At 34.4% G+C, this 25,522-nt stretch overlaps 1 protein-coding gene across 1 annotated transcript; it reads right to left on the reverse strand.

Annotated features, from left to right (window-relative positions):
• Positions 1-10,099: 10,099 nt before the first annotated feature.
• LOC129001097 (H/ACA ribonucleoprotein complex subunit 2-like protein) lies at positions 10,100-18,078 on the reverse strand. Its single transcript, XM_054428268.1, has 3 exons — positions 17,779-18,078; positions 13,540-13,633; positions 10,100-10,371 (listed from the first exon to the last, which is right to left on the reverse strand). Exons 1-3 carry the CDS (start codon positions 17,954-17,956, stop codon positions 10,140-10,142), a joined length of 504 nt encoding a protein of 167 aa, XP_054284243.1. The 5' UTR covers positions 17,957-18,078; the 3' UTR covers positions 10,100-10,139.
• Positions 18,079-25,522: the final 7,444 nt, after the last annotated feature.

Raw genomic sequence — 25,522 nt, forward strand, 5'->3', positions numbered from 1 at the left:
TCTAAAGACTGTGGAAGTACCATTAACTTACGGTATAAACGATTTAAGTTTATACATTCACAGTCACTAGTGTTTCCATAAACACAATCTACGGACTGGACGTCTTTTTGGTCTAAAAGGTGTAAAGTATGTGTAGTATCACGTAGATGGCTGTAGTATTACAGTGTACATCCTACCAGCTCCGTAGAGTGTTTACACTCAGGGCAAATGAAACCTGAGACTTTGGTTCCGGTAGGAACGAATACGGCAAATATAGAGGTGAGGCGAAAGAAGGATCAAAACATCTGCACCTCTGAGGTTTCTAAAGGCCAGGGACAATGCTAGGTGCCGACCTGGAGCTGAGCCTTTGTGAGACGCCTTTGTCACTAGTGGGGACGTTTCTCGAATTTGTGTCGGATGAAGAATCGTCCGGAGCTTTGGGGTCTGAACGATTTCACCTTTGTGGTCAGTTTTTGCCGGAACCATCGCTCATCGTGACGGGCAGCTGGGTGGGGAGTGCACGGCAAATAAATTTATGGACTCCTCTAAGGAATCAAATGATGAATCGGAGTGGAAATGAATTCTCCACGAGTCTCTTTATACGTGAAATTGTTTTAATCCAACCGCAGAAATGTAGAGAGAAACACTAATTTCGTTTCTTTACTAGCTAAATTAACTGAATTACTATTAATGAATTTTACCCATGATAATGGCTAGGTGGTTCAAAACCACCCTTAGTTGTATGCCATACAAAATAAAATATAGAAAATGTTTGTAGGCTATGTACTTTCTATATTTGGGCAACTCCTTAAAAAAATCGATAATATGTTTATTTTTCTTTAAACTGAAGTCAAAAATGTATATAGATTATTGTTGATATTTTAAAACAAGTTAAAATGAAATAATGTTTAAAGCACTGCTGGTATATTGGGGGGGGGGGTTACAATGTATCAAGTTCAACCAAAAAACATTAATAGAAGCTGCATGGAATCATTATAAACTTTAAAACCCTCTTTTAGCGAATTTCCCATATAGGGAATAAGCTATTACCGTAGTACTCATGGTAAGACCTGGACGCGGGACCGATTTTTTTTTCGTTTTGAGGTCCCTAGAGGCCAAAAACACCATCCGTTCAAATTCATATATATATATATATATATATATATATAAATATATATATATATATATATATATATATGTGTGTCCGTCAGCACGATAACTCAAGCAAAAATGATCCGATTTTGATGAAATTTGGTACAAACGTGTAAACGTATGTTTATTCGAACGAGTTCGCGATCCAGCATGATTGGACCATGGGAACGGGGGTTTAGGGGGGGTTTTATGGGGTAAAAATAGGTTTTTCCCATTTTTGACCCAAAAAACATAAAATTTAGCAATTTCTTTCCAAACCATTTTGTAGAGCTTAAAAAAACAAATAATTTAGTATATTGAAGCGTTATTATGCGCCTAATGGTTACGGAGAAAATACCAAAAAATTGTACATTTAAAATTCCCATGTTATTCTTATGGAGAATAAGTAAACTGTTGTAGTTTGCTTGTTTGTGAACATATTTTGATCAAATTTGGAAAATGTTTTTATTTCTTACTAACTATTCACATTTTACAAAAAAAAAAAACAGTTTTACCCTCCCTGATGCAGCAAACCTAAGACTTGTTAAACTAATTCTATTTAAATCAAGAATAAATGTTATATTTTTAAGTAGACATTTCAGTGTAAATCCAATCAGTCATATGGAAATTCGCTTAGTCTGCAGGTTTGCTGCGGCGGGGGTATTTAAGATTTAAAACGAAGTGACATTGCTAGTTGGTACAGTTCATCTTACTATACTGTACATGTTTCTCTACTGCATTCATTTTGGTATAAGGCAAAAGTAAGACTCTGTCTTTATAGTGGTTTTGTTCACAATCGTGTATAAACTGTAGCAGATATTTGCTTAACATCCCCATTTCAATTTACCACGCTATATTGGTTGAAAAAATAAAATGATATACGTCTAATAACACTTGTAATAACTATTAAAAGTGTTATTTGACGTATTTCTTTTCATGTTTTCAGGTTATAGCACGTACAATGCTAACTGATAAGGAAGTTATTCTATATTGGTATTATTACGAACATCATGGCAGTAAATATGTAATTTTTATGTGATGTACTCTACTCAACTGTAATTGCATTAATTATTTTGCATAGTTAATGTAATGCTAACCATTCTGTGGGATTGTATTACATAAACGTTATTCTGCCAATCATCGATTGAGATGGGAACGCCACCTAGGTGTGTATTTCAACCAATATAAGATTGAAGGAAAGAATAGATGGAGTGGGATGATCTGTGTTATAACACAGATCATTATTATTGTTCAATGTTATTATTTAAATAAATAAATATAAATATAATTATTATTGTTTTTGACGACTCCAAAAATAGGTGTTAATTAACTTTTTAAACATCACGGTTGGTTCAGCCAAAACAACAAGTCACTTTTTATTGTCGGGTGAATTTGTCATCTATGAAAATCAAAATATTTCCAATGATGTAGAGTTTCAGATCTTGAATTTTGTATATGAACGAAGTTATACGGAGTTGAGAGTTATTTCTTCATTTGCATGTTTATATCCGAAATTAATTTTTAAGTTTTACCTTGGAACCCTTTTGAGAAAACTTCATAAATCCGGAAGCTAAAGTAAACAGACATTATCCAGATACTTCCAGTAATTTATCGCAGAAGGGTGTTCAGTTTCAAAGAGGATATCCTTCGTCTCTTCAAAACAACGAACAATCTAGGCTACATTAACTAAATTGAACAGGGAAATTATCAAACTTATAAGATACTCTCTGCAAAACTAATTTATCAACACAATTAATAGCAGTGTAATATATTCAAGGAAATCGTTTATACATTTAATAGATTAGTTTGATTCCATGGTGTTAATTAATCGAAAAATAAATCTAATATTGTTTATCAAGATATACAGAAGTAGCACTCGTCCATTACCAGAATGGTTCCCGGTCCCATCTCGACAAAGCGATAGTTTTTTGATACTGTAGTTTAAAACTGGACCCAGCTAAATGTTATCATTGGGCTAAAATATCTAGTACTGACTATAGAAACAGTATGCAACTGTCAACGCAACTGTCAACGCTGTCAATTTTTATTTTTTTATTTTTATTATATTTATTATATTTATTTATTTATTATGCTACACTATGGTTCAAGAATTTCACTATACCTATATTTTACACTCATCTTTCGATTTTTTTCATTAGGCTCAGTATCAATTATACATTACTTGTTGATTTAGTAGACTTATTTGTTAATATTACGCAATCCCTTGATTTTTAATGGCAGAATGACATAAGTTGGATAAGTTTATTCTTTAAACCACTTCATAAGAAAATAACCATTTCATGATAGGCACAGTTAAATTTTGTTGAAATGATATTTAATTATTTTTCCTTCGACTCAAAGAAAGAGACCACTACAAAACTGGTTCACATATGTGGGTTCCCAATAGCCAACACAACTTTTATCAAATCTGCCACAAATATTGTGAATATTTATTTTTGATACTTTGGAATATAGTCAGGCAAAACACTAACAAATACTAATGATAGACAGTTTTACTTATTTGCAATGTTGGAGTTTATAAAATCATTTATCTGTATAAAATTATTAGTAGGCCTATACACTTTTTAAGAAAAACTATTTGCAAAACTGTGTTAACCATTGATAATATAAAATTGTATTTTATTTATTAACCAACTACTTTTACCGAATTAATTGAAAAGGTAGAAACTGATTGCAAATTAAAAATTAATCTCATGTAACAAATTATACCGAACCAACATTATGTATTTTGCAAACTGTAATACAAGGCTATTGAAAATAGAGTTTTTGATTAAGTAAATTGGAAACCAAACAAACAGCCCTGGGCTTTTCAATCACGGAGGTAAATATGAATCTACAATTTATTTTTAAGTTGATTACTTGACATTTTAAATCATGTACTTTACCACTGGTTCTATGAAATGTTAATATTTTATGTCTAGATATGATGTGCATTACCACATACACATCTATGATCTTGTAAGTATGATCTTACAGGATCATAGATGTGTATGTGGTATGAGCTTGCTTACTTATTTAGTAATTAGTCCTGCTATTACCAAAAGATGTAATAAGAAAGTAATTTGCAGTTTTTCTTGGGAATGATTCATGGCATAGAATTAATTACCACTCTTTTGTTTGTTAATTGTATTTGTTCACTTTGTTTGCTTGTTGAATAATGGATCTCCTTACTATTGGAACCTAGTTTTGTCTGTCGGAGTTTTCAATTATCAGGGTGCCGAAGTACGGTAGTTCAATCACTTCGGAAGTACCTGATAAACCAGATAATGTACTGCTTGTTCGAGCCCAGCCGCGTGAAGATCAGGTGTCTATCTCATGCAGTCAGTGGTCACCCAATGGCTTGCTTGTCTGACTTGTACATTGGGTGCAGCAGTAGTTTGAAGTTTGTAGCCTACTTTAGAGTTATTATAACTATCGATGTGTAGTACTGTACCTTGAATTTCGATGGTAAATATTACAAAAATTCTAAATCGAACGTTTTAATTACGGTATGATTTTATATGTTTAAAGTGGAACTTTTCCCATATAAATCATTATAAGAAGCTAAAAGAGGGGAAATTAGTGACTAATATCCTCGACTGCAGCTGATCCTTTCCTAGGAATAAATACTGTATAACTATTGTAGCACCGTAATGAACGTATTTTGCGGGAGTGAGCTGGTCTAGTGGTAGAGCGCGGGACTTCGGTCCCGGGTTCAAATCCCGCCAAATCACCATTGGATTTTATCTAAGTGATAATGCCGCAACCCCTAGGTCTAGTCTGAAGTAATTTGAAAACAATCCCGGGCTCGTGCCTGGTTGCTCTATGTAAATACTTACATTTATAGAAGCAGGTACTTTCATTGTACCTTACACAGGTACATTTGCGTATTAAGAATCTAGTGATCTAGCCGTTTTCCCCAACACTATGACGAAAAATTTCGCTGTGAAATACCTCACTTATCCTCCACTTTGGCGCAGGTAAGACCTACTCCAATATTTTAAAAACAAATTTAATTCCCGAACAAAAATTTCAACCCTCTTCCTAACTCGCCAGATACGTCTGCCTCGTTTAACAGACGATTAAGGTAATCCAAGCCTCTGGGGGAGTTGTACAAGACTGATGGAAGGTATACGGGGAAGGGGACTTCCGTATATCCCTTATCAAACAAACTTGGCTCGGAGAATCCATCAATTCTAATACTTCCTGGCGGGTATCAAGTTGTCTGCAGCGTGTTTATGAGGGGTTATCCGGGACGTTCATTTGTTTACGACAGCCTACCAGAATCTGAGTTTTTACCCTTATTTTTCTCTTGTACTGTTTTAAATTAATATTTATAACATAAACTTTTTCGACAACCCAGCAAAATTTGGATTTCACTAATGTTTGTAATTTAAATTGAGTCTGTAACTGATACTTATAACAAAACTTAAATTTCTTCACATCCCACCAGAGTCTGAATTTTATTAATCTCTATTCTTGATTTCCATCCACTTCTGTTAATGATATTTAAAACAACAATTTATTTTGTTTAGGACATCCCACTGAAACTACAATTCTTTTCTCGGACCATACAAAAATTAATCTGCCTTAGTTGATGTTAATAATGACTTGTTTGCCATGACTATTTTTGAGGGGCTCTATAATATTACATCAAAAATGATTTTTATTTTGGAGGAGTTAGTATGCTATTAAAGGTTGAGGATAGCAATATCCTACCAAACCTCCATAGTTACAACAAAAATCATACGATGGACGAGTTGTTATACAAATATCCCAGAACAACTACTCATTTTTCTACCGTTTTAAAATTTAAAAATATCTGACTGGTGGGTATTTGCGAGTGATTGTTTTTGTATTCTATTCTATTAAATCATAACATTTTTGGAGTTAGTTATTTTTTACTATTGAATACATTCTGACATGTTAAAGAGTGTGTGTAGCTATAAGAGTTTATAGTTCTCCCAAAAGGATCAGAACATTGTCAGTTTAGTAGTGAGAAAAGTCATTATCTATTAGTCACAACTATTTGTTTATCCATTAAATTTTTTTTACAATTGTTTTTTGTGGAAGGTGTATAGCTTGAAAAGTTCATTGATGAGATAACTGAAAATAAAAAGTTGCTATTATATTTTAAATACAACACTAATGTGCCTGCAACAAAATATTTCTACTTGTGAGAACTTTCTTCAAAAAAGTACCAGTTGGGAGATTCTTTGTTTAAATAAGTATCTTGATACTCTACCCTATGTAACTGGAGTCAATAAATTTCAGAAAACTGAACATTCAACACTTACAAAGTTGGGGAGTGAATTTAATTAAATCAAAGGGTTGATGGGAATAGGGTGGTGTGTAATAATTATCCACATTGAGAGGAGATCAAAGCATGGGATTATTGGTGAAACTCCCACCCCCCTTCTACCCTTAAACATTTCTCCGACCCTCTGTACCCCCCCCCCCTCCTTAGCTTCACGCTTCTCAAAGAGATAAGTATACTTGTGAATCGCAGGATTATCCCTACCTCCATTCAGTGTGATCCGTCATTCTTCAACCGGCAATATGTTTGATTAAAGTGGAGCGTATTTCGTATGACTTCTCTCTAAATCATTTAAAATCTCCTAGTCAGTTAGAAGTGTATAGTACTTTGGTTCTTTATAAATTGTCCGTTTCGCTATTAAGGTAAATTGTTTGTGAAGCAGTTGTGTTCAGTTGAACATGTTTGGTTTGTAAAAAATATTTTGTTTGTGGGGAAAGTTGAGTGATTGACTGTGGATGGATGGAAATTCTATTTCCATATTCAAGTTGTAACCAATTGTAGAGTTAAAATGGACAAAGTTGAACTAACAGTTACTTATATCTGTTTTACAAAAACTTTAACACCAATCTACTCTGAACAATTTCTTGTAAACTATAGCATATTATCGGTGGGGGTCCCAGGGGGGAGGCTGGGAGGTATATATCCCCCACCTGAAATATTTCATATTTTATTAGATAACATAAATACTATTAGCTTGAGCATATTTTTGAGCTCAAATACGTGTAAAAATAGGTTTTTAGGCTTTAAATTCCACATTTTTATGGGGGGCACCTGGACCCCCCTTTTTAATGAGCGATATTCTATACCCCTAGACCCCCGGTGGTCATCCCCCTCCCCGAAATGAAATCCTGGGACCGCCATTGCATATTATATACAGCATTTAAACTATGTCCATTTTGAATTGGTAAACTTCCCAAATGAGGTCCAAATATATGAAATATAAATCACCCCTTAGTATCTGGGAGTCAATGGTAGAACTTGTATTCCTCATTTGACTATCGACAGAGCTAGACATTCCATCCCCATGTTTAAGTTATTACCAGTTTTAATTAAACCATCAAAATGGACTATTTAAAGTTAGCCAATGGCAGATTGTGCTAATGTAAATTACAGATTTTTGTCGCAAATACAAACTTTTTTATTGAAAAACTTAATGTACCATGTTGCATCTTTCTTTGGAAAATTGAATTTTAGATCTGTGCACATAGCCCAGGAATTTTAGGGATTAAATGCCATTCGCCCTAACAAATTCGAACTACCTAGAAATTTTGCACAGCTGTTAAGTAAGCCATGTTCTTGAAAATGTCGGCCGATTTTTTTAAATGAATCCTTAATTGTCAACATTTTTAAAAATTACCAAGAGCTAAATAATATTCGCTACTGAAAACTGAACAATTGATCTATTTATATTTTATTTACTTGACAAACAGTAAGAAAAATAAACATTTTAATATTTTGATTAAATGTTATATGCCTCCTCATAACTTATTCTTGTTCAATTTCATTATTTAGCTCTTGGTAATTTTTGATAATGTTGACAATTAAGGAGTCATTAAAAAAATCGGCCACCATTTTTCATTTCTCTTTAATACTAATAAGGAAAAATTAACAATCGTGTCTAAAAATGAATTTTCATTTGCCTGCCTGGATTTTTATTAAAATAATACCTAAAAATGAAAGATAGAATCCCTATTTAAATAACTTTAAATTTAACAAGTACTAGGTTTACTGCTATTGGAAGGGTTATATAGTGTGTAATTATGTTAAATATCATTAGCTTAGTATAAAATAAATAAGTTTGCCAAGTTTGATAAAAATATATCCATAAATAAGCAAACTGCAACAATTTTCTTTTCCTTCATAAGAATAACATGGGAATTTTAAATTTAAAACTATTTTTATTATTTATATCAATAGCCATTAGAGATAGAGCAAACCTTGTAATATAAAAAATGTGTATTTTTAGGTGTTCTTTAACTTTTGTATTTACAAAAATTCTCTAATACCAATAGTTTGGGAAATATTGTCAAAAAAGTGAAAATTGGCCGCCATTTTCCAAGATGGCGGCTGAAGCACAGCAGGGATTTCCGGGGACTTTTGACATTTTCAAGAACATGGCTTACTTAACAGCTGTGCAAAATTTCTAGGTAGTTCGAATTTGTTAGGTCGATTTTCCTATTCTTCCACTAACATCTGTGATTTGCTCACTCAACCTCAACAAGGTTCTTTTTAAATAAAAATTTGGTAACTCAGCTGATCCATATAGATGGAATATCTACTTCAGTATACAAAATACAAGGTACCTTTTAATTTTGAAAATTCAAGTATTTCCTTACTCTAGTTTCAGTAAAACCCTACTCATTTTCTACCCAAAAGATAAAAATTAATTATTAGGCTACTTGAGATTGTTCTAACAATAGTGTCTAATTTCTATAAAAAAATAGAGCCCTAAGATTTGATTTAATGTCACTTGTTGACCTGTCTTGCAAGTTTGGTTGCATTTGCAGATATGCAAATAGTAGGACAAGTAGGTCAAGTAGTAAAGTTCAGTGGGTTGACTACTGACTAGTAATCGGTTACTTGTAGTTGTAGCGAGATAGCGAAATACTGATCCTGACCCGACAAGCTTCACTTTAGTTATTGGTTCCAATTCCCAGGGTATCAAAGTGAGGAGTGGTCTGGATGAATTCATTCTGTCTTCTCTTGAATAATCTCATCACTCCCCAACTAACTATTGGGTCTCTCCTGTGGTTATTTCGTGTTGAAATATATTATTATAGAATAATGCTATTTGTTGTTTAAAGCTGTTTAGTTTGGAAAATGAGGCTAATATAAGCAATTTAATTACCATCATTGTTGTGTATCAGTATTGTGTATTAATACCTTACCAATTGAGATTATCTATGTGTTATGTAAAGTGTATTTGTTTATTTACTTTGTGTTAGTTTTTTATTCACAACACTTTTTTTAGCTTTTTATTTAACTATTCAAAAAATGAAATTATGTAATTATAACAATAGCTTGTCCTCTGGTGTTAAGACGGAATAAATATTACCAAACATGTATACCAACATTTGAGAAATTATTTTGGAAGAAAATAAAAGGGGTGAACTGATTGCTTAACATTCAATTGATTTTTACAGCATTTTATTGGTTGCAAAACTCTGAATAAGTGGTTAAATGATGAGAAATGTTTAAATTAAATTATTTAAGTTTTTCATTAATCTATTACCAAAGATGCTTCCAAACCCAGTAGAAAATATAGCGGAGGGAGGGGCCGAAGCCCCAAAAAAATTTTGTTAGAAAAAACTGTATGTACATAAAGATACTTAAACTTTTAAGCAATATTTAGCAATATTTAAAGATTGCTTATTTGTAAGTATATGTTATTACAATAAACAAAAACTCAAAATGTCTAAAATTGTAGCCTACATCTTAATCAATAATTGTTGCGATCATGTAATAAGCATAGGGGTGTGACTGAAAATATTTAAAAATCCTACGCAATGGCAAAAGAAACTATCCCGCATCTGTTCTAACACAAATTCAACTACAGGTAACAAGAACTAGGATTGCATCGACCCCCCCCCACAAAAATTTTAAGTAATTCACTAGCATTAGACCGCCAACCATAATAATAGTAAATTATAGGATATAGGAGAAAAAAGTCTATTTTGATTTTTTGATTTATTTACAAAAAAAAGGGAAAAATTTACATGACATGGCCGAGTTTTTTAGCCTCTTGGTAGCACTCGTCATACAGTTCCTTGTATTTGGAATGTTCCCTGACCAAGGCCATGAGGCAACTGTTCTGAAAGCCGACAGCATGAGCCAAATCTTGTCTGCTGGCGATGTACACGTAAGGGATGTTCTTCTCTTCACACACGGCAGGCATGTGACACATCACATCCACGGGTGTCACGTCACCAGCGAAGATTACCAGACTGTCAACAAAAATCTATACTATAGCTTTAAATATTGATACGACTAGACATTCCATCCCATGTTAAAGTTGACGCCAGTTTTTAAATTAAAATCGTCATAACTTCATTTCTGTTGAATACAAGAACTTTTTTAACCATGTCAAACTGGTGGACCGACTTATTGTGAGCTATAGCAACTGTTATGACCCATCAACTATGTCAGCAACAAAATATAAGGTAAAAGATAAAACTATAGCCATTAGGCCTAGCGCATTCTGTGACTGGCTCACACAACTATAATCTTTTTCCATAAAAAATTTGAGATATCTGATCCAAATAGATTCGATGTCTACTTCAGTATCCAATATTCAATGAATATAGGCTACCGATTAGTACGTAGCCTAATATAGATGTTATGTAACCCTTTATTATAAGATTATCTTAGCACTTACAATAAAGGGTCTCACAAGATCTGTTGGTGAATATTACAGTGAAAATTGTAATGAATTTCAGTGAAGACAATGAATTTCTTATCATTTTGAATGCAATAATTATTAAGAACCCATTGTGATTCCATTAAAACATTTTTACAATCAACTAAGAACTATAATAAAATTGTTTACTTTTATAAGTAATAAATAACATAGAAAAAAAATTTTGTTTTGTCTTCCCGCAGCTGATTTTGGGTGATGTCTGGTTTCCATGAAAACACAACCTTGTTTGTTAGCAAAAATGAATGAGTAAATACACACAACAAGAAGCAAGAACTGTATAAACATTATAAAGGTAAGAAGAAACTAACAGGGGGAAAACAATAATAAATAAAATAACTAGTGACCCTGCGTAGCAATGACACGAGCGGCACTCGTAAGTTGGCCGCCGGGCCTGCAGCGGCCGTACGAGTAACGCTCGTAAGTCGGGACCAATGGTTAACCAATGGGTTAACACATCCACTTGATGCAAAGTATTTAGAAAGAATATGCTCAATTTTAGGAAGATGCTGGTGTTTAAAGAATGATGTCACCGCTGATACTCTTTTATCAACTCCATACAAAAAAGGTCCCATTTAATTATCTAGGCCTATATAGCTTACTTAATACAGTAGGTTTTTCCCTGTCAATGAATTGAATTGAATTGAATTGAAAATAACTTTATTCATGAATCATACAAGTATGTACATTGAATGGCGTCAAAATTCTTAAACTACTTAAACTTACAACATAATATCAGCTGTACAGTTCATCAAAATTATACAGTACTTTTTGTGTTAAGTATATTTTAAGCTGGGATTTAAATTTTTTACAATCATCAATTTTCCTCAACCCCTCTGGAAGCCCTTCCAAAAATTTTCTTCCAGCACATGACGGTTTTTTGTTATAAAATTCCAATCTATGGGCACCAACAGCAATTTTGTTTCTATGCCGGGTGCCATATTCGTGATTATCCCCTAGTTTAGGTAACATACTTTCAGAAAAAAGATTTTTAGTTAAAGAACGGTATGGAAAACATAAATGCCGTACACAGTCATTATACCCATGGCTAAGAAATGATCACGTACGGAAACATCCCAGTTTAAATTTAACATTAGTCTTATTGCTCTTTTCTGCAAAATTAAAATTCTGTCAAAATTTTTCTTTGATGTTCCACCATAAACACTTATGCCAAATGATATTGCGGATTCAATGAAAGCAAAATAAAGCTTTTTCAAAATATCTGCTGAACAAAATTTAGACATTCTATAAATTGCATAAATTCCAGATGTGATTTTGATGAAAACATGGTCAACATGGGAGTTCCATGAAAGATTTTCATCAACTACTAAGCCCAAAAATTTAGTTGTAGTAACTTGATTAAGATTAGATTTTTTTAAATTAATCACTGGATCAATTGGATTTTTTTGTTTACCTGTTGAAAATACCATAAAGTTGGTTTTACTGGAATTTAAAAATAATTGATGATAGTTTAAGAATCACATTCCATTTTCACAGATCCAGTAATGCTGACTGTCTTTAAAACAGTTAAAATGTGAATTGTAATTTAACAGCTGTTCCTTCAGTTGAATGTTAAACACAGTCAAATTGTAAAAAAGAGGCTAAACAGTGTATGAACACATATTTTAAATAGGCAACTTTTTTGACAACTAACTGTAGCCTGATTAAGGTAGGTTAGTCACTCATTAGTGTAGATATAAATTCAACAAATTTTAAATTAGTAGTTCGATTAACCTAATAACGCTGTTCTAAACAAACATAATCTTCAAAAGGTAAATGGGTACCGGTATTGCTGTAGATTGATTTTTTGCCTTGGTAACAACCTTTGGACCCTATGAAACAGTGCAATTTGCACAGGGGATACGGGTCCCCTCAGTTAACTTTATAAAACTAGGAGCGATTGGCAAACAACAATATGCATAAAACTTTCTTTAGTCTTATGTTTAATCCATCCTATTGGTATGAAGCACTTTGAAACAAAGGAAACATACAGCCAAGTGTAAGGGCTGGCCTGGCATCCTTATATATAATACGTTAAGGTGATTTCTATGAAACACTACTCCTCCGTTAATAATTGACGGATTTTTACAAACGATATGTCAAGATTAAGTATTTTTTGTGTAGACGCCCCCTTTCACCAATTTCTGCAATAAAAGTCCTCGGGATTTTCCCCACAGGCCATCAAAATCCCAATGCATTTCTTATGAAGAAAAGATTATGTTTACTTAAACGGACGAATAATTTATAATACAACTGTTCGTAGTAAATACATGATACAAACAAGAGCGTTTGTTTTCAGTTTGGATAACTGGAGTGGAGTGAGCGTTCGTTTTCAGAGTGAGTTCAGTTTGTTTATAGTTTTGATAACTGGTGTGGAGTGATTGATTATTTATCTTTGAGTTGACTCTTAAAAATCATTCAAAAATTATGACTGTTATTTGTTTTGAAATAATGCCTGCAACATTTTACAATTGCTCGAATTCGAGCAACAGGTGCACTAGTATTTTTAGAATAGTCGAGTCTGGTGAAAGAGGCTGTCCCAATTTACAACACTAGGGCACACAACATGCTGCACAAAAACACAAAATTTATGGTGCTTAGATCATGTGATAGGGTCATACAACACGGAAGGTGGGTTAACTGAAAATCAGATAACTGAGACTCTACTAGGCAGAATATCAAACCCTAAAATACTTACACAGTTTCACCCTTCTTCAGTTCATTCTTCCTTATCCATCTTTGAGCATCCTTCAAACCGAGTATAAGAAGTGTCTTGTCGTTCTGACTTTTAACTGAAACAAAAAAATGAATGAATTAGCCTAGTTCATACGGTATTTTGATGTTATTGAAACGGTAATTCCACTGACCGATTTCTTGCCTTAACAGGCTTACTCTGGAGTTTATAGTTAAAAAAATCTTGGGAGAAAAAATATATCAAAAACATATGATTCTACACTAACCTTAAAATGTAAGAAAATGTAGGTAGGTAAATACAAAATGATTGAAAACAAAAGTTTTATTTTTTTACAATGACAACTTAGCAGAAGTGTTTTGTAATCTACAAAAAAAAAATTAACTAAAACAGGAAAAATGATCTGCTGTGGTCCTGTGAGGCTGTGGTCTCGGAATATATATTTTGCTTCTGTTGTGTGCATTAAAGCTAGATGCAAATCTCCTAATAGGTCAATATTTGAGATGACATGTAGACTACAAGGCAGACGGATAACGGTATGAACTTTTTGCCTTCTGAAGATTGGTTTGCAACGTTCGGAATGGAGCACTTGATTTTATGGTTCTCAAGACAGATTCATGAAACCACAAGCTACCGTAGGCCTATATATTACAGCCCAATATCAGGAAACTAAGTTACACTTACGTTAGGCCTTAACTTGATTTATTTTCTACATTGGTGAGTATCTCCTCTCAACTTGTAGCCTCAAAATAAGTTTTTTGTTGGTTTTACTTAACCTGATCAATTGCAGAGAGTGTTTTTAACCCATTGGCGCCGACTTACGAGCGTTACTCGTACGGCCGCTGCAGGCCCGGAGGCCGACTTACGAGAGCCGCTCGTGTCACCGCTAGGCAGCGCCATTTTTTATTTAGTTATTATTATTTTTCGCCCTTTTTGTTTCTTCTTACTATTATAATGTTTATAAATATCTTGCTTCTTGATTTGCGTATTTACTCATTTATTTTAGCGAATAACAAACAATTTTGTGTTGCCATGGAAACCACATATCACCAAAAATCAGCTGCGGTAAGGTAAACAAACAATTTTTTAAATATGTTATTACTCATAAAAGTACACAACTTTTGATTTTTCTACGTAGGGAATCGATCGACCTTTATAATAGTAGTGTTATTTGGTGTCTGGATTAATGTTGGAATTTGTATATCAAGTTTACTTTCAAAATTATTGTTCTGAAAATTTTTATTTTTATAATCTTTATATATATATATTTTTTTAGTTTAGAACTTTGACTATCCAATTAACACTTTTCTGTAGAAAATTTTACTGTGAACAAAATGGTGAAAGAATTATTAATTTATTACCTAAGGTTTTCTTTCTATAACAGTTAAGAGTAAAAGTCTACAAATTCGGTAAAATTGATTGCCGCCAGAGGGTGCTGCATGTAGCGGATTAATTCCTTCCCCAATGGGTTAATAGTCATTAGGTAGGCCTAGGCCTAGGTTAAACTTACAAGGGAGTCATAGGCTACTGTATAAAACTTTAAGGGCTTGTTCTAAGGCTGTGACTAGGATGTCTTTTTAATGCAATCTCAGGATTCATATGAAGCAAATCCAGCTTAAGAGATCAACATCCAGGCCTAGACTAGCGATGAGCATCGATAGTTGATGTTTTCTAAACACGGATATTCAATGTTTTTTACATCAGTGGAAGATTACCGATGTTTTTGTTACACCGATGTTTTCGGTACCTAGGTAAAGTATTTAAATATATAAATGTTTTTCATTTAACTGTGTTTTATTAGCCTCCTAGTTTGATTAAAATTTAAATGTTAGTCTTAATGCTAGCAGTACACTATCGCCAAATAGGCGAGCTATGGTGAGCACGATAGTGTACACGGTCTGCTCTTGTACTCGGGATATTTTGCCTCACCATGATTTGTGCTCGCCTGGGCTCTGTTTTTGTGGTTTTTTTTTTTATCGAGTCAGGACCGTATTTACCTAACGGCGGACACGGCGGTTGCCGGAGGCCTCAGCCTAGGAGGATGCCTAACTTGGTACCCCAAATATTTTTTCTTGATAGGCTAAATTTATTCCACCATTAATCTTTTACACCTTAATTGCGGGAGCTGTTGATGAAATCTGAGGGCCCACAAAAAATTTTTGCTATTTCGCTGCTAGCGTAGGAGTTGTCAATATATTCATCCGTCATCGCGGAAGAAGTCCAAGATTGTAGGCTATCGCAACCGCGGGAGACAATCATAATGTCTACACAGCTACGGAAAATGAACTTGATTTTGCCACGATCGTGCAAGACGACGATCAGGTTTTCAAAACCACGAGAGACGATGACGTTTACACGGCCGCAGAAGATGTTCATATTTTAGCCGCTATCGCAAAAGACGACGATCACATTTTCGAAACCCACAGGAGACGATGATGACGTTTACACAGCCGCAGGAGATGTTCATAATTTAGCGGCTATCGCGAAAGACGACGACTCCGCTTTCAAAACTGCAGGAGACAATGATGATGCCTTCACAATGGCGCAAGATGTTCACCATCACTCCGTGGCCACATGAGTCGTTCATGATTTTGACGTGATCAGAAGAGACTATGATGACGTCTAAGTGCCCGGGCAAGATTTTCACCATATCTCCGTGGCCACTAGTCGTTCATGATTCCGCCCTGATCAGAGGAGACTAAGATGATGTCTCAGCGCCCGCGCAAGATGTTCACAATTTCAACATGGCCACATGAGTCCTTCATGATTCCGACGTGATCAGAGGAGACTAAGATGACGTCTCAGCACTCGCGCAAGATGTTCACCATTTCTCCGCGGCCACATGAGTCGTTCATGATTTTGATGTGATCAGAGGAGACTAAGATGGCGTCTCAGCACTCACGCTTAAGATGTTCGGCGTTTACCCGAGGCCACATAAGTCGTTTATGATTCCGACGTGATTGGAGGGGACTGAGATGAAACATGTCATCGCTCACGCAAGAAATTAATAGGGCTGCACTTTACTTTATGTCCTACACTCGTTTGAATAAAAATATCGATCGATATATCGTTTGGTTAGTTAGGTTAGGTTAACCTAACCAAACGATATATACAATGAAATAATCGATATTTTCATTTGGTTGTTTGTAGGACCTAAAGTAAAGTGTGGCCATTAATAGACTTATTTATTAGCTAGTCTCCTAGATGTTTTTTTTTTCAATCAGATTGTTGGAAACAAAAGGTCAATTCATCGAGTTGTAGCTAGCAATACCACGTAAATTTCTAAACCCTTAGGTTCCAACCTTTACAGAGCAGTGCATCCTATTATTTTATTAGGCATTTTATTGGTAGAAGGATATCATTGTAGCCTACGTAGGTACTTTTGATATGGAATGTAAAAATATCGCTGGACTAGCCTTAACTTAGCTTAAAACTTAGACAAGAGTAGAACATGATCGATACCTACGGTAACTTATCTTTAACCCTAACCTAAATGCTAGACTACCTAAAATTCAGTTTTTAGCCCATTCATAACAACATTTCAGTGGCAGCCATCTTCTTTTCTAGCATAATATATTTGGCCCTACCTAATCCCGATATTTCGTTTTGTGAATGTGAATAAGAAACTGAAAATCTAGAATGTCTCTAACAGCATAGACTAACCAACGCAAGGGAGTGTGTTTAATTAATCACAGAGGATACGCGTCCGGTAACCGAACGTGGATTAGGTGTCCGGCAGTGACATCACTGGGTTGTGGGGGCCCGGAACACCATTACCACATCGGTACGATTTACAGCAGCCAGTTCTTGGTGTAGTGGATAGAGTACTCGGCTGTAAAGATTAGGCGCCTAATCCATGTCCGGATACCAGAGTGTATCCTCTTAAATAATACCAAACATAGCCTAGTCTATTAGGCTAATTAGCTGAGGCAGTAGGCTTACAAGACAAAAATATGAAAAAACACTGATTGGCATGGATGATTAGGCCTATAACTTAACTTAGCCCCTAGAACAACAATGTTTTTGCGACGATGTTATTGGTACATCAATGGTATACATTTTCTGATAAGATCAACAGTGAACATTGATGGTTGACCTATCGATGCTCATCCCTAGCCTAGGCCTAAACTTAGTGAGGCACAAATGACAGGTAAGTTAAAAGATACATACAAAATAGGCCTAGCCTAACATTATAAACACTGATGTATAACATGTCATTCTGTTGAAACTTAAGATTGTTCGTACCTGATCTAAGCAACTTCAGAAGTTTTTTGTTGAACTTTTTAGAAGCCAAAGGTTGAGCTATTGCACTAACAAACTTCACTTTATCTTCGTATTTCGATTTCTCGCTCTTCTCATTTTCTTGGTCTCCATTAGCCTGACCATCAACCTCCATATCCTCTTCGGTCATTTTCCTACCCATTGTTGAGATAGTAAAAGTATACTTTATTCACAAAAACACTGAAGTATCCTCTAAAGTTTGGCTAACCTCAAATTATAACCAAACAAAACAGAATCAGACACAATAGAAACACATGTGGCCGTGGTGTTGGTCCAGGAAATCGATGGGATGGAACCATGGAACGAGAACGCTGGAATTGGACTGTATTGGAGTGAGAATGACTGGGCGGATAAGAAATTTCCATAGAGGAAAAACCCATATTACTTAACATTTAATACCAGACGCAGAGTATAATACAAATTAATGTATATTTTATTTTTAGCATGTTGAGATGAGTCAGTTAATTTTCTTGTTCTAACATTTCTGACATTTCCATAGATTAAACATATTCCCTGTGTTGGTTAGTCTATTGTATTTCTCAGATAAATATTCTAATGGATGGCATTTTTTAGAAAGAGTGCAACACCAGAATTCATGGGACTTTTCAATTTCTGCCAAAGGGTCAGACATGCTGTAATTTTCCTGAGTAGGGATTAAGAACAATGCAATTAATATTGTAATATTATATGGAAACATGTCACTGAGCCATCATTATACAAGAATCTTATATATTAAAAAAATTTGGTTTTTCTTTTCCGAGTTCGTTTGGCTCTTCTACCCGACCGATTTTCATGATTGAGGTCTCAAATTGAAGGTATTCACGCACAGATTTGCCATCAAGCATTGGCATATAACTATCTATAGTATTACTCGGCTTATACGTAAACGAAATTTGCTCCCCATGTATTTCTTATGGGAGTTAAATTTGGTTTTTCTTTGCCGAGTTCGTTTGGCTCTTCTACCCGACCGATTTTCATGATTGAGGTCTCAAATTGAAGATATTCACGCACAGATTTGCCATCAAGCATCGGAATATATTTATCTATAATCCCACTCGGCTTATACGTAAACGAAATTTGCTCCCCATGTATTTCTTATGGGAGTTAAATTTGGCTTTTCTTTGCCGAGTTCGTTTGGCTCTTCTACCCGACCGATTTTCATGATTGAGGTCTCAAATTGAAGATATTCACGCACAGATTTGCCATCAAGCATCGGAATATATTTATCTATAATCCCACTCGGCTTATACGTAAACGAAATTTGCTCCCCATGTATTTCTTATGGGAGTTAAATTTGGTTTTTCTTTGCCGAGTTCGTTTGGCTCTTCTACCAGACCGATTTTCATGATTGAGGTCTCAAATTGAAGGTATGCACGCACAGATTTGCCATCAAGCATCGGAATATATTTATCTATAATCCCACTCGGCTTATTAGTAAACTAAATTTGCTCCCCATGTATTTCTTATGGGAGTTAAGTTTGGCTTTTCTTTGCCGAGTTCTTTAGGCTCTTCTACACGACCGATTTTAATGATTGAGGTCTCAAATTGAAGGTATGCACGCACAGATTTGCCATCAAGCATTGGCATATATTTATCTATAATCCCACTCGGTGTATACGCAAATGAAATTTGCTCCCCATGTATTTCTTATGGAAGTTAAATTTGGGTTTTCTTTCCGAGTTCGTTTGCCTCTTCTGCCCGACCGATTTTGATGATTGAGGTCTCAAATTGAATGTATGCACGCACAGATTTGCCATATAGCATTGGCATATATTTATCTATTACCCCACTCGGTGTATACACAAACGAAATTCGCTTCCCGTGTTTTTCTTATGGAAGTTAAATTGGCTTTACTTTGCCGGGTTCGTTTGGCTTTTCTACCCGACCGATTTTCATGATTGAGGTCTCGAATTGAAGGTATGCACTCACAAATTTGCCATCAATCATCTACAAATATTTATCTACAGTATTACACGACTAGAACACATAATTTGATTTATTTTATGATTCTTACTTCAATTTGAGATGTACCTTTACCAGTTTTAAATTTATAATCCTATATATTTTAGTCTAAGAACCTTCAGTTAAATACTGGCTTTCATTTAAGCTATTAGTTATTCAAATTGGACGAGTTTCAAGCAAACGCAAGGTGAAAAACTAATATAAAATAGTATTTTTCATAAGGGTTTAATATGGTTAAAAATCAATAGCTCCAGTATTGTTCATGTATTTCTATATGTTTTAGACACAAAATAATCAGTAAATTATAATATTTAATTTGAGATATTGATCGTTTGAATTAGTTAAGCTCAAGATACTGTATTACTCAATCAAAAATTATAAATTTGATTATTTCTCGGATATAATAATTATTTTAACGCTGCGGAGCAGCATGGGTCCTCTAGTGTAAATGAATACATATGTTCAGAATTTTTCGAAACAATTAGCCTAAAATGGAAATTAATATTAAACTTTAGTGTCATTATGAAATAATCAAATGACACAAATAATAGTCAAATTATGAAATAATTTGTCTTTTTCATAAGATCAAGAAAATTGTGCCTAAGGACAAAAATTGCAAAAAAAAGTATTGGCGTTCCAAGATTGAGTGTACAGTACAAGCACGGCCATGGTACGGATCATTCTACGCGGACTCGGCTGTTGAAAATATTCTGACTTCATATACTTACTTACTTCATACTTTTCTCCTATCTTCATCGTTGACCAGTAATACTGGATAGATGGCGTCAATACTATTACTAAAAAAACATATATTTACAGAAAAAAACTTGACAAATTAAATTATATAACATATTTGGATCTTGATTGAATTTTGGTGGCAGGTCACTTTATTGAAGAGTAGTCAGCTTCTGTAGTCCTGAGTCGGCTTCTAGATACGCATTGCGCATTGTAGAAGGGGTTGTTCCTAAGCCAAGTCCCAATTTTATTTTCAAACGTTCTTGATGGTTCATCTAGTTCTTAGATGGCAGCCGGGAGTAAGTTGAAAAATTTCATAGCCAGGATGGGGTAGCAGTCTTATTTCTTTTTAGTAAGTCTACAGAATGGTATGTCAATGTGTTTTTTCCTTCTGGTATTATAACTATGTTGGTCTGCTCGTATTGATAGCAATGATAGCGTTTGTAGATTTTGATGAATGTGGAGAAGACTGACGAAAATATAGTGGTTGAAGATTGTGATAGTGAATATACCCAATTTCTTGAATATGGGCTTGCAGGGTTCTGTTCTTCATTGCTGGCGGAGTCCATTATATTCGAAGAGCTCTCTTCTGTAGGACTTACTTACTTGTAATACTTGTAGTTTCCGTCCGTAGTCTAGGGCAGGAATTGGACAGGTCAATAGGTTAAGGTCTAATAATAATAAAAAATCATTTACTGTATAGTAAGAAAATCACATCCTAGGCCAAAGGGCTCTGTTTTGGGAAATTTAGCATTTCTTCCACATCATAAAAACCATTTTTTGTCAGGAAAGATTTGATTTCTGTTTTGAATTTTGAGATTTTTTTAATGTTTTGAAGTTGTTTTGGCAGTGCCTAAAAAATTTTTAAACCGGAATAATGAGGTTTTTGTTCAAACAATTTTAATCTGTGTTGTAGAGCATGGATTCCTTTGTTTCTAGTGTTGTATTTGTGATCTATGAAATGAGGTTGAATGTTTTGTGATTTTATGTATACTACTGCTTCGTAGATGAATATGCAAGGGACAGTCAAGAGTCCAAGCTGGATGAATACATCTCTGCAGCTGGCATCTGGTGGCATGCCTAGGATGGTCCTTATTGCTTTTTATGCCAGACAAAAACTGTTTCCAAATTCTTTTTGGTGGAAGAACCCCACAAAATGATAGAATATGAAATGTACTGCTCGAACAGTCCGTGATAGACGAGCCTGGACAGAGCATCGCTGTCGTATGACCTCATCCTACGTAGAATGAATAGTCCTCGAGCAAGCGACCTCTCTAATGTGCTCGCCCCACCCGAGTCTATCATCCAGCCTCACCCCTAAGAAGTCAGCCGTTTTTGATTGTTCAATTTGATTCTGTCCTATAAATAGGTTCGGAGTCCTATTATTTTTGGAATTTTGCTTTTGTGCTGTTTGAAAACACAAATAGTTCGTTTTTTGAGAATTTAAACTGAGTTTGTTTGCTTCAAAAAATTTAGAGAGATCTGAAATTTTTTCATTTGCTTCGCCCTCCAGAGTCTCAACATCCTTACCCTTTATGACCAATGTTGTGTCATCGGCAAAGAGGTAGTTATCAGACTCTGGAATTGCGTTGGTGATGTTATTAATGTAAACCAAGAATAGGAGAGGTCCGAAACAACTTTTTCGATTAATTTTGAGACTGACGGAAGAAGTGAGACTAGACGATAGTTGCCCGGATCGGTTCTGTCCGCCTTTTTGAAAAGAGGTTTGACTTTATAGCTACTTTGCAGTTTTCAGGGAAAAATCCAGTTTTTAAGGAAAAATTTACTATGTGAGTCAACGGCAGTAAAATCTCATATTTGCAAAATTTCAGTGTGTGCATGCTGATTTCATCGATTCCGCTAGATTTTTTAGATTCCATTTTGGAGAGGATATCAAGTTTTTGAGGTGTGATCTCAAAAAAATTGGTCATTTTGCAGACTGTATTATCTTTGCTAGGAAAACCTGAGAATTGGAAGCCTAGGTGGTTGCCATTTACAAGGTTTGATACGTTTGCAAAATATGTGTTAAATGTTTCAGTGACTTGGCAAGGATCCTCTATGGTTCTGTCATTTATTTTCAAGCTTATATTGGTGCTATTATCTTTTTTTGTGTTCTTAAGCTGTTAATCACATTCCAAGAGGCGTTTGATTAATTTTTTGCTGTGGTCTCTTGAGCCCAATTTAACTTTCCTATTTGGATTTTTTCCCATAATTGTCTTTGAGTTCTATATATTTCTTCTTATCATGGGCTGATTTTGTAAGCTTCCATATTGAGTATTGCTGGAACATATCCTCCTTCGACTTTTGAATGTCCGCTGTCATCCACTTAGACCTTTTCATATTTCCTGTTTTTATTTTATTTTTAACTAGTGGACAGCTAATATCAAAGTGATACTTTAACGTGTCAATAAAGCTATTATACATCTCGTTGACATCATTTTGCCAAGTACACAGAATCCCAGTTTTCATATTTAAGTCTAAATTTTAATTCTCTAAGATTTTCTGTCGTTATGTTTCTCTTTTCTATCGTTGTTTGATTTGAATAGTGTCTATTAGAATAATCTGAATTTACATTTATTTTAATGGAAATGGCACGGTGATCAGAGATATGAGGTTCAATTGTCGAAGCATGCAATGGTCTAAAATTTGTGAGGAAATTGTCTATACAAGTGCTAGAGGTCTCTGTAATCCTAGTAGGCTCTGTTATATTTGGTCTCAAGTTAAAACTTTCTATTTCATTAATGAATCTATGATAACTATTGTCTTTCTTTAATAAATCTATATTGAAGTCTGATCCTACAATTATATGTCTGTCTTTTGTATCCAAATGCATTAAATATTCATTGAGTTTGTTGAAATATTCATCTAGGTTATTCTGGTATGGAGATCTATAAATTGATGCAACAGTAAAAAGTTCTTTATTTATGGTAAAATTTATTTCGGAACATTCAAAAACTATTTCTTTGATAAGGTTATTGCCAATTGTTGTTGGTTTAATATTTTCTATAATATCACAGTGTATGTTTTTAAATATAGCTACTCCACCTAGGCCCCTATCTGTTCTGCCATATCCAGCTAGATATTCATAATTTGATATGTTTAGTGCGCTTAGGCTCACCTGGTCTAATCCATGCTCGTTGATTAAAAATAAATCGGGGTTTTCTGAGAGCAAAAACTGTTCAATAATTTCAATTTTATTAATTACTTCTAACATTAAGATGTATGATCTTAATGCTGTCACAATCCTTTGGCCTAGTTGTGTTATTTATGTTTTTTCTTGGTTTAGCTGGTTTCCAAGTTTTTTGAGGACTTGTCACAGCCTACTGTTACAATGTACAGGACTAGGATTTTGTGCAGGCTGAGGCATGGCCCCACACGGCTCAAGACCATAGATGATGTGGCTATGAAACAATGGCAAATAGACTGTAACAAGTAAATCCTTGGAGACAATAAGTGGTTTCAGCCTACGTATTAAACAGATCACACGGTTCAGTTTTTTTGCAGATGTAGTTAACATGCTTCTCCTAAGTTAGTTATTGGTCTATTTGGAAGCCAAAGAAGCTTAACCTCATTTGTTTCATTGTATGGTATTTAGAAAGACTAGCTGCATACTATATCTTTTGAGTTTTACAGCTCATTTAGGCTTAGGCTATTGTTGTCGAACCATGATTTTACGGCAACAAGCTTTACTTCTGCTATTGTCTGAGCTGTCTCTGGATCTTGACCGCTAGTTGTGATGGAGGTATCATCTGCAAATAGGAGGATGTTTCAATAATCTTTGCCAGGACAAGTATAATCGATATAGGCCTGTAGCTTTTCATGGCCGTGGGATCGTCTTTTTTGCAAACTGGGACTGTGCGAGCCACCTTAAGTTTGTCTGGAAAATAACCTTTCTCAATGCATACATTGATGACATGGCAAAAAAATAATAAAGAATAAAAGGATAATAATAAGAGGATAAAATTATGTGGTTTTACAAATTTATTTATTAATTAATGCATTATTGTTATTCGATCCCCCCTTAACTTTATGCAATAAGAATTTTTTTTGTTGCTGCAAAAATACAGTACGAAATATGTTAAATGTTAACAATATATGAATTTAAAGAAACACATCATGAAATTATTGCTTTTTCGGTAAATTTATTATGATGATAGACACATATAATAATAATCACAAAACAAACCGAAAATAAAATAGTATGCCTAGGTATCACTGTTGCACATTTTAGAAATGTTGTCTGAAAGTCATTTTTGTTCGGGACAATCTCTATATCGTAAGCAGATGACACCTCATGTCAACCATACGATATTGGATTGGAGTTGTCTTTCTTGGAGAAATGTTATTTTCTATATAGGCTACTGTACGATATATTGGCAATCTTCAGCATATGGTTCCCAGGGTGCTAATAATATTCTTCTGTGAAGGTCCAAAAACCAGCCTTATACCTGCCTGGTATTGTTGATTCTTGTTCTTTGTCCCTTTACATTAAGGGTTTTTTGGCATTAGTGGTTAACCAACCAAATACTATACTCGGAGTACCATAATAGCATAATCGACTATTTCACTATTGGTACAGGAATATATTATTATAATTATTGTCATCGCCAATAATTGATTTTCAAAAAGGGACATAATAAAGTTCTTTTATTTTGAATATGAAATATGAATGTGGGATTTAGGCCTAAGGTGTAGAAAGGAGTGTAGTTATTTTAATACTTGACTCACACTAGTAAGCTTATCGTGTTATTTAAAAATCTCATTATTGTTAAGTTGTATATTTCATTAGTGTTGACCAGAGTGCGCTGATATCGACTAAATGTTTCTTTCTTTTGAAGTAATATTTTACTACGTTTGTGCTCTACACTTGACTTTGGCATTGGCTAATTCCATAGGACAAGCAATAATTTAGCATAGATTTTTGTATTCAGTTCTAATAGTTATTAACTAATTGTAATGCAATGAAACGATTTATTAAGCTGGCAAACACCATACACTAACCATAATAGCA

The sequence above is a fragment of the Macrosteles quadrilineatus genome, unplaced genomic scaffold, assembly GCF_028750875.1.
Source record: "Macrosteles quadrilineatus isolate MER2022 unplaced genomic scaffold, UCM_ALF_1.0 Scaffold_8__2_contigs__length_117827958, whole genome shotgun sequence".
Classification (NCBI taxonomy): domain Eukaryota; kingdom Metazoa; phylum Arthropoda; class Insecta; order Hemiptera; family Cicadellidae; genus Macrosteles; species Macrosteles quadrilineatus.